Source organism: Pinus tabuliformis, chromosome 8 (genome assembly GCF_031772625.1).
Source record: "Pinus tabuliformis cultivar Carrire ecotype Pingquan chromosome 8, CPIR1, whole genome shotgun sequence".
Taxonomy (NCBI): Eukaryota; Viridiplantae; Streptophyta; class Pinopsida; order Pinales; family Pinaceae; genus Pinus; species Pinus tabuliformis.
In genome coordinates this window covers 1,513,337,807-1,513,347,857 of record NC_142294.1, presented here as the reverse complement: position 1 = coordinate 1,513,347,857, position 10,051 = coordinate 1,513,337,807, and the positions used below count along the sequence as shown (strand labels likewise).

At 39.5% G+C, this 10,051-nt stretch overlaps 1 protein-coding gene across 1 annotated transcript; it reads right to left on the bottom strand.

Annotated features, from left to right (window-relative positions):
- Positions 1–388: 388 nt before the first annotated feature.
- Positions 389–5,518, bottom strand: LOC149241637 (uncharacterized). The gene is made up of 7 exons (XM_089370601.1): positions 3,333–5,518; positions 2,080–3,191; positions 1,361–1,710; positions 1,142–1,273; positions 1,046–1,058; positions 686–695; positions 389–587 (listed from the first exon to the last, which is right to left on the bottom strand). Exons 1-7 carry the CDS (start codon positions 5,516–5,518, stop codon positions 389–391), a joined length of 4,002 nt encoding a protein of 1,333 aa, XP_089226727.1.
- Between the last annotated feature and the right edge of the window lie 4,533 nt (positions 5,519–10,051).

Sequence of the window (10,051 nt, the reverse complement as noted above, 5' to 3'; positions counted from 1 at the left end):
TATCTTTATCAGTTATGGTCACTACTGTTTAACTATTGATATCAACAGAATCTTTTAAATGACCACATATTATCCGTATTCGGATTGAGACTGCTACCTGTAGCCAGTCTTGCAACAGGGCTTTTCCAACCTGTAATAACTTGATGCTATGTCTCTACAATATTATTTCCCTCTAACACTAACTTGAACTAAATTCGTTACAGACACTTTTCTTCTAGTTTTTCCAAATACCCTTAAACTATCTTTGCTAATAGTACTTAGGAATCAAACAATTTTCCTAGTTCCTTTACTGTAATTTCTACACATACTGCTTTTCATATCAGGGACTACAAGTTTGTGGAATCGTACCTGAATGTCTCTGTCAGGAATGATTCTGTTCAAACAAAAGTCACCTGAACTTATATTCTGCTCTCCTCCAAGACACGAGATCCACCCTCAGACGGTGTTCTCCCCCCGAGCAAACCTGCAGGCCTCCAGCCCTCAACAGGTACAGTGCACTCCTGTGCCAGGTTATCTGGTCCTCACCAGACTTAACCTCCCACTTCTCCTTTCTTTCTTGGAGCAAGATCAGTTTTCCTTCTCTCTGTCTGTCCCCATAGCACAGAATCCCTCAGTCAGGGCTTTTCCCTCTTTTAGAGGGTAGTTCCATCAGTTATCACAACTGATCATTTGTTTTAAAACTCACCTCTTAGAGGCTGCCAGCAATTTCCAAACAAAATACTTAAATTAAATTATTAAATCAGAATTAGTTTGTCACAGCTTTGTTTAAACATAACAACAACTGTTTAATCTTTTACCACAGTAATTTCCAAATTTACATAGATCTGGGGTTATTACATCTCCCCCTCCTGAGATTGGACATCGTCCCGATGTCTACCCCCTGTAAACAGGTTTGGATAAGCCTTCCTAAGGAGTTCCTCTTCTTCCCAAGTGGCCTCCTCTGGTCCGTAGTGCTGCCACTGCACTTTAGCTTGGGAAATAACTCGTTTCCGCAGCTGCACTTCTCTCCGGTCGAGAATGGTCAGTGGTTCGACCAGAACCTTGCCTTCCGGCTCGACCTGCAAACAGCAATGAATTTAGTTAATTTCTCAGTTTATAAACAATACTTATCCATAATAACTAGATTACTTCTTACCCGTACATTCTGCCATTGAATCACATGTTTGGGATCGTAAACGTATTGCTTTAATACGGATACGTGAAACACATTGTGAATCCTAATATGGCTTGGTAAGGCAAGCTGATAGGCGACTGGTCCTACTTTGGCCAAAATCTGAAAAGGCCCAAAGTAACGAGGTGCCAGTTTGACACATCCGCTCCATTGCAAAGTGCTTCTTCTTGGTTGGATCCTTACAAATACATGATCTCCAACCTGGAATTCCTTGAATCTCCTCTTCCGATCAGCGAAACTTTTCTGTCTGTCCTGAGCGGCTTTCAAGTTAGCACGCACCCTCTTTACTGTGTTCTCCATTTCCTGTAACATGTCAGGACCAATTCGCAGCTTATCTTCCGGTCCACCCCAGCTTGCGGGGGTGCGGCACTTCCGCCCGTACATAACCTCAAAAGGACTCATCTGAGTTGAGGAATGGTACCCATTGTTGTATGCAAATTCGACTAAATGTAAATAGTCTTCCCATTGAGTTGGCTTCATCATTACGCATGCCCTCAGCATGTCTTCCACTACTTGGTTTACTCGTTCTGTTTGACCATCTGTTTGGGGATGATAGGCTGTACTAAAATTCAGCTGTGTCCCCAGTTCAGCAAACAATGTCCTCCAAAAGGTTGATGTAAACTTGACATCCCGATCGGAAATAATCACTTTTGGCAACCCGTGCAATTTGAACACATGCTGCATGAAAATATGGGCAATTTGTACATCTTTAAATGTCGATTGCACAGGTATGAAATGGGCTGCCTTACTCAGCTTATCGACTACCACCATAATGGAATCATTATTCTTCTTGGTCTTGGGCAGTCCCGTTATAAAATCCATGGAGATAGTCTCCCATTTCCATTCCGGAATGGGTAGAGGTTGTAACAACCCTGCTGGATGCATGTGTTCCGCCTTAATTTGCTGACATTCTAGACAGCGTGCTAGATACACAGCTATCTCTTTCTTCATTTTTGGCCAATAGTATTCTTTGCGGAGTGCGGTAACCATTTTCTGGTACCCCGGATGGCCCGTATAATGGCTGGTGTGAAATTCATCTAAAATCAGCTTCTTAATGCTGTCCTCATTGGGTACATACAGCCTGTTGTTAAAGTACAACATATCATCATTACCTAGCTTGTACCCTTGTTGTAGTTCCTTATCAGATTGTTGCTGTAATTGCTGTTTGGTGTGCTGATAAACAACATCTTGTTTACTTGCTATTCTTATGTTTTCCAATAAGGTACTTTGCCACTTACTAACTGAAATTCTGCACATACATTGCACCTTCCGACTTAAGGCATCCGCTACTCGGTTTTCTTTACCCTTCAGATGCTTAATTTCAAAGTCGAACCCACTTAAGAAGTCAGCCCAGCGAGCTTGTCTCGTATTTAAGGTGGGTTGACTGAAGTAGTTCGTTAGACTGTGGTGATCTGTCAATAACAGAAATTTTCTGCCCAAAAGGTAATGTCGCCACATTTTCAAGGCATGAATGACAGCAGCCAGCTCCATGTCATAAGCAGAATACTTCTGCTCATGCTCTTTCAGCTTTCTAGACTCATAAGCAATGACCCTTCCATCCTGCATCAGCACTCCTCCCACACCTTCTTTGCTTGCGTCCGTGCAGACTACGTAATCCTTGTTAGGGTCTGCGATACTTAATATCGGTGCAGAAGTGAGTAGGTGCTTGAGCTGCTCGAAGCTCTTCTGACACTCTGAGGTCCATTTAAATATTTTTCCTTTCTTTTGCAACGAGGTGATTGGATATGCTACTCTCGAAAAGCCTTCGACAAATCTTCTGTAATACCCTGCCAACCCCATAAAGGACCTAATATCGGCCATGTCCTTTGGTATAGGCCACTCCATTATAGTTCTAATCTTCTCAGGGTCCACTGCAATGCCTTCTTTAGTGATTACGTGGCCCAAATATTGTATCTCCTCCTTGTAAAAGTCGCATTTGCTGAATTTTGCAAATAATTGATGTTCCCGCAGGGTTTGCAATACCAATCTCAGGTGCTCCTCATGTTCCTTCCTTGATTTGCTGTAAATCAGAATGTCATCTATAAATATCAGCACAAACTTATCCAAAAACTGATGAAACACACTGTTCATCAAACACATGAAAGTGGCAGGTGCATTTGTCAGCCCAAAGGGTAGCACCACGAACTCATAATGCCCATACCGCGTTCTGAATGCGGTCTTGGCGATATCTTCCTCTTTTATTCTGATCTGGTGGTAACCAGATCGCAGGTCAATTTTTGAAAATATCGTTGCCCCTTTCACTTGATCAAAGAGCTCGTCAATTCTAGGCAATGGATATTTATTTTTGATTGTAAGCTTGTTTAGCTGGCGATAATCAATGCACATCCGAAAGGTCCCGTCTTTCTTTTTGACGAACAGCACTGGGGCTCCCCAGGGCGACACGCTGGGACGAATGTAATTTTTATCTAACAGTTCTTGGAGCTGCATCTTTAATTCTGTTAATTCTGGCACACTCATACGGTAAGGTGCCCGAGATACAGGTGCTGCCCCCGGGATTAGCTCAATTGTAAAATCCACATCCCGCTTTGGTGGTAATCCCGGCACTTCCTCGGGAAAGACATCTGTAAACTCCTGCACTATCGGAATGTTACCCAGCATAACAGTTTTGTCTTTCTGGTTTGCGTATCCCACCTGGATAGCGTAGATTTGACATTTCTTCTTGAAGCACTTAACTAATTGGTTAGCTGTAATAGGTCGAATCTGCACAGGGTGTCTGATTCCTTGCAATTCCTGCTGAATTCCCAGGTCATCCTTATAATATATGGTCTTGGTCTTGCAGTTTACCAAGGACCAGTGTTTCTCCAGCCAGTCCATCCCAATCAGAATATCATAGGAGCCCAGTGGTAATATGTTCAAATCTGCCACTATTGGCTGCCCTGCTAAGGCTAGGGCGCAATTATTTACCTTGGCCAAGACTCGCCTCTTGGCTCCTGTAGCTAATTGGACCAGCCACGGATTTTTGAACTTTTCAGCTTGCAGTTTACACTGTTCTACTAATTTTGGACTAATATAACTCAAGGTAGCCCCTGGGTCTATAAGAACAGCTATGGACAGGTTTGAGATTTTACCTTCGAATTCGATCATGGATGGCTGATACTCCGCCTGACGGTCCTCCAGCGCCGCATTAATCCTGGGTACGCTACGTGCCACGTCCCCAACCGTTGATGCCTCATGTATCTGAGATATCTGATCTGTTCCTTTCCTCTGTGGACAGTTTTTAACATAATGGGGGCCTCCACAACCCCAACACTGCACTGGTGGTCTGGTCAACCCTTCACCGTCTGATCTAATAGACTGCTCGTTAGTCTTAGATTCGCCCATGGGTCTGTTCCGGGGTGCGTTCCTTGCAGTAGGTCTGTTACTTGGTCCTTTACCAGCACTCTTGTTTCCACTGCTGCGACCTCCTTTGCTGTTTCCAAACACCCGACCACCTCTCTTCTCATTCCACCTCTTGCCGGAAGTGTCCCCCTTCTGTTTAGTCTGCTGATAACAGATTCTTGCCTTACGGATGGCCTCATCCATAGTTTTAGGATTATCAAATTCAATCCTTTCCCTTATATACGAAGGTAGGCTACTTACAAATCTCTGAACTTTGGCTTTTTCTTCCTTAATGTAGGGTACATAACGTAGCATCGAGGTAAAACGATTGATAAACTCGTCCATTGACTGCTGTCCCAGTCTTAAGTCGTGAAATTCTCTAGCCTTCTCATCATAGAAGCGCTCTGTCAGGTACCTCTCTTTGAAATACTTCTGGAATTTTTCCCATGTAATAGTTCGTTCACTGACCCCTTTGACAATCTTTATTTCCTCCCACCACAAGGTTGCCTTGCCTTGTAACTGGAAGATTGCCAATATTTCTTTCAGGTTGTGGTCGTACTCATATAACTGGAAATACTTATTCATATTGATCAACCAAGCTTCAGCAGCTTCCTCTTGCTCACCATCAAAATGTGGAGGTTTGATCTTTCGAAATTCTCCTTGTAATTCCACTTTCTGACGTTTTGGTGTTTGTTGTTGAGGTACGTTATCAGAGTAATCCTCTTTATCTTCCGAGTTTCCAGGTTCCATCTGATAATCCTGTTCTTCTGTCTCCCGCTGCTGTTCTGCACTGGGATTGGACAGGGGTGGGTTCTGCCTGTCCGACAGGCTCTTCAGAATCCTTTCTTGCTCAACTGTTAAGCGTGCGTTGTCTTCACGCAACCGTGCCATCTCAGCTTTCAGTTCCTGGACAGTTTCCAGGATAGCACGGTTTGTACTCCGCGATTCAGCCCCCAATTGCACCCACAGCTCTGCATTCTCCTGAGGATGACTGCCAGGTCCTTGCATCTTGTTCCTCTTTTAATCTAACCGCTGGCTGTTGCAATTCTGAATCATTCCAGATAAAAGAACATAGATAAGTATATTGTTAGTTTGCTTCAACTTGCTTGGTGTACCCTTCTGTATACTGAATATGTTTTCCCTGAGGCCACAGTGTTGAAACTGGGCTCTGATACCAATTTGTCACACCTCTCTTCTACGCAAATTTTTTTTTTTTAAAAACAATAATCACGCATATGAAATAATTTCTTTACTCAAACCCATAATATGACATTATAACATCAATGTACTTACACATTTCTTTACCACAAGAATCTGGGTCTTCATAACACTATGTAATTGGCATACGTTAGCGTTGAAACAAGTTTAATGGAATCATTCGGCATACATTAGCAATAGTACCCGGTTTCCATAGTTCATGCTTTAAACATTTGATGAACTTTATGTTTGGTTATGACTGTACATCCACCTAATCGATTTACTTAACATTGCTTTGGTTAACCTTTATGCTTTGGTCGTATGACACAACCACCCAAAATCGTTTCATCTACATGGTATTAATGAGCGTGGGTTTCTATGGCTCTGCCACGGTACCACTCAGTTGACAGGTCACAAATGCTTTTACTATGGTTGTCCTCCCGGGGCAGGTGGCATGGTCTGGGTTCTCCAGCCATGTGACACCTCGGTGTTACCAATTTCGTTTTTACCACCAGCCGTCCCCGCCATAATTCAACGGCTTGGATCTAATCCGGAGATCGGATGGCTGGAGATCGATCAGGGTTTATCGGTGATATTTAAGTGTTCCTCTCCAATGTTTATTCATTTGATGACCGGTCTTTGTGTTCGGCGTGATGTTCCTCCTCGAGTTCGCTACCAAGACTCGATGCTGCGACCTGCTATTCTCCAGAGTTTGCGTCCAGCTTACATTGAACCCTGCAGGTAAATAAATAACACTTCCAGGTTTGGTATTGATTTAAGACTTACCTTCACTGTATTATTGTTTAACGTTTTCTGGTTTTCCTTGTCGAGTTTAACACCGTCAACACGACTATGCCACGGTAGACGCCCATGGAGAGAGGTTCTGCAACGGATCTCGGCAACTACCAGGTATGAGCTCTTGCTAGCCGGCATAAGCATCTTTATTGTAGTCTTGTATGCAGTTTTAAGCAAGCCCTGGGTATTCTTATGCAGGTCTTTGTTTCCAATGAGGTCTGCTCATTTGCTACCTATGTTTTCGGCGAAGAGCCCTTTCAGTTTGCTCGTTAATTAGCTAGGGTTTGAAAAATACTGTCTGGTCATAATAGTGTTGCCACCATGGTTTTCTGGGTTTATTCACCCGTCAAGTTTCTTCTATGCTCTGTAAATATTGAGCCGCTTAGCGGCGGACTTGAATGACTGATGTTGTAAATGCATGCTTCCCTATCTGGCCTTCACGCGCAGATTTGGGTTTTTAATTACATGTTTATATACTGAGTCTTTCTGCGTACCATGTATTGTGTTATTTATTGTTAATCTATTGTTGCCGAGGTTATGAGACTTCTGAAGCCTTCGGCAACCGTATTAATGTTTTGGTTCAATTTCCATCTATGAAAGTTCTTGTCCATATGCAGAATCTTGGGTTAAATATACTGTATAGTTCTTTAAATATATATATATATATATACCCTCGACAGTTTTAGTCATGATGTTATCAAGTTACGAGGTTATTCTTTTAATTACTCTGTTCTGTTTATGGGAACTGTTGATCCACAGTCGTTTGGGTATGACCTTGGATAATGGTTGATGTAGGTTAGATAAGCTTTATCCTCTCACACCGTATTTCATATAATACATATATCTGTGTATGTTGTTCGCATGCAAGATTTAATGTTCCATGTATCTACATTCTCATTTACTCGCAATGCACCAATGTTTCTTGAGTTCTTATGTGAATATCACTCATTATCGACGGTTTATTTCCGGCTCAGAATAGATAAGAAAGGTGTCCCTTTTTTTTTTATATGTATTAACATTTGTACAGTTAATTCCGTGCGCATATTTCACTATTACTACACACTGAATCTTAATAACTCGTTGTTCTCTGTTAATACTCTTCTCGGTATTCCACAATACGAAACTATCTATTCCATACCCCGACCAGTGCTATAACTCAGATTTGGTTACCGTTTTGTGCCACGAGTACTGAGACTCGGTACCAATCCGTTACACTGTAGGGTTATTCTTTCCGTCCAAAGTTCTCGACTCAAGGTTTTCGGTATATGGTTAAAGTGAGACTAGGGTTCTTACTGGTTACCCTTCTCAGTTACCAGAAATCATTATCTTTATCAGTTATGGTCACTACTGTTTAACTATTGATATCAACAGAATCTTTTAAATGACCACATATTATCCGTATTCGGATTGAGACTGCTACCTGTAGCCAGTCTTGCAACAGGGCTTTTCCAACCTGTAATAACTTGATGCTATGTCTCTACAATATTATTTCCCTCTAACACTAACTTGAACTAAATTCGTTACAGACACTTTTCTTCTAGTTTTTCCAAATACCCTTAAACTATCTTTGCTAACAGTACTTAGGAATCAAACAATTTTCCTAGTTCCTTTACTGTAATTTCTACACATACTGCTTTTCATATCAGGGACTACAAGTTTGTGGAATCGTACCTGAATGTCTCTGTCAGGAATGATTCTGTTCAAACAAAAGTCACCTGAACTCATATTCTGCTCTCCTCCAAGACACGAGATCCACCCTCAGACGGTGTTCTCCCCCCGAGCAAACCTGCAGGCCTCCAGCCCTCAACAGGTACAGTGCACTCCTGTGCCAGGTTATCTGGTCCTCACCAGACTTAACCTCCCACTTCTCCTTTCTTTCTTGGAGCAAGATCAGTTTTCCTTCTCTCTGTCTGTCCCCACAGCACAGAATCCCTCAGTCAGGGCTTTTCCCTCTTTTAGAGGGTAGTTCCATCAGTTATCACAACTGATCATTTGTTTTAAAACTCACCTCTTAGAGGCTACCAGCAATTTCCAAACAAAATACTTAAATTAAATTATTAAATCAGAATTAGTTTGTCACAGCTTTGTTTAAACATAACAACAACTGTTTAATCTTTTACCACAGTAATTTCCAAATTTACATAGATCTGGGGTTATTACAATTATATTATGATTTCAAATAGAAATCATAACACCTCTCTATGGCATTATACATAAACTTATTTTATGACTATTTATAAATAAACATTTATGTACTAATTCAAGTACTTTATTGTTATATAGAAAGATGTAAAATTATTATCATAATTTATATATAATTTTTAAAGAATAATATAAAAGTATTTATATATGAAAATTTTGATTTAATTTAATGTTAAATTATATATAGAGAGAGAGAGATATATAGTGATGTAATTATATTTTTATAAAATAATTTTCCTAAATGTATTTTATAATTTATTTTTAATGTTGGCTTAATTAAAAAATATAATAAAAAAATAAAATAATATGGCTAATGACTATAAACATTTAAATTTCATTATGAATGTGAAAATTTATAATAAACAGTGAATAGTAATAAACAAGAAGTTAAAGTAAAAAATAAAAAGTTAAGTGTAAATATTTAAGCATTCCTTTGGTTAATAATAAAAAGTTAAAAGTGATAAAAATAATAGAATTCAATATGTTATATTTTGATTTTTTTTATTAATTTGTGAATATATTTTGTTACAATATCATGGACTAATACCATAACTTATCAATACTATGTGTCTAAAAAAAACTTGAACTTATTTCACAACTAAAATAATTTATAACAATATGACAAAACCATAAATATTTACCCATTTTAAACGAGAACACCAAACTAAAAAACTAAACAAATAATTATATATATCTAAATTGTGTTGATATCACTATTAAAATTTATATGCACATTAACATTGATAATAGTAAAACCCAAAACTAAAGTTTTAAAAGGAATTAATACGTAAATTTCCAAAGGTACGATGAAAATTCGTGTAGACACGTGACAGCAATAGATGGATGGATAGCATTGTAATTTTGAAAATAAATAAGAAGGAAACTATTTACCCATTAGTACTAATCAAGGGAATGAGCATCATCAAATCCCCAATGAAAACTACATATATACAGGTAACTAAAGCCTTTCATGCTCTAAATTTTTAATTATTTTTGCTATAAAAGGAGTATGCGGAAATGTAGGCAAGGATACGAAACATTACAGAACAATGCTTTTATTTTTTGTTTCACACAATTTTTCTTAGGTTTTTCGGCATTTTATTTTTTTGAAAGTTTTACTATTCCAGAAATTTTATTGTTCCCTTTGAACTTGTTATATCAAGTTGTTCTATGTATATCAAACGAAACAAGGAAGTGATTAAGGTTAAGAAATTGCATGTTCTCACATATTTCTGTACAATTCCTTAAGTGTATAAGTTCTTTTCCACACCATTTTACCTTTGGACATACCCCTTTTCCCATCACATTCATTGCTTCATGCGCGTGTTCTACCTCAGAACTAAATCT

Bases quoted from the DNA above. Each gene is read 5' to 3' on its own strand.
- LOC149241637 (XM_089370601.1), bottom strand. From the start codon at position 5,518: ATGCAAGGACCTGGCAGTCATCCTCAGGAGAATGCAGAGCTGTGGGTG. The intron at 1,711-2,079 runs GTCAGCAAATTA...ATCCCCAAACAG, and splicing joins TCTAGCACGCTGTCTAGAAT to ATGGTCAAACAGAACGAGTA. The intron at 1,274-1,360 runs GTATTTGTAAGG...GGGCCTTTTCAG, and splicing joins AATTCCAGGTTGGAGATCAT to ATTTTGGCCAAAGTAGGACC.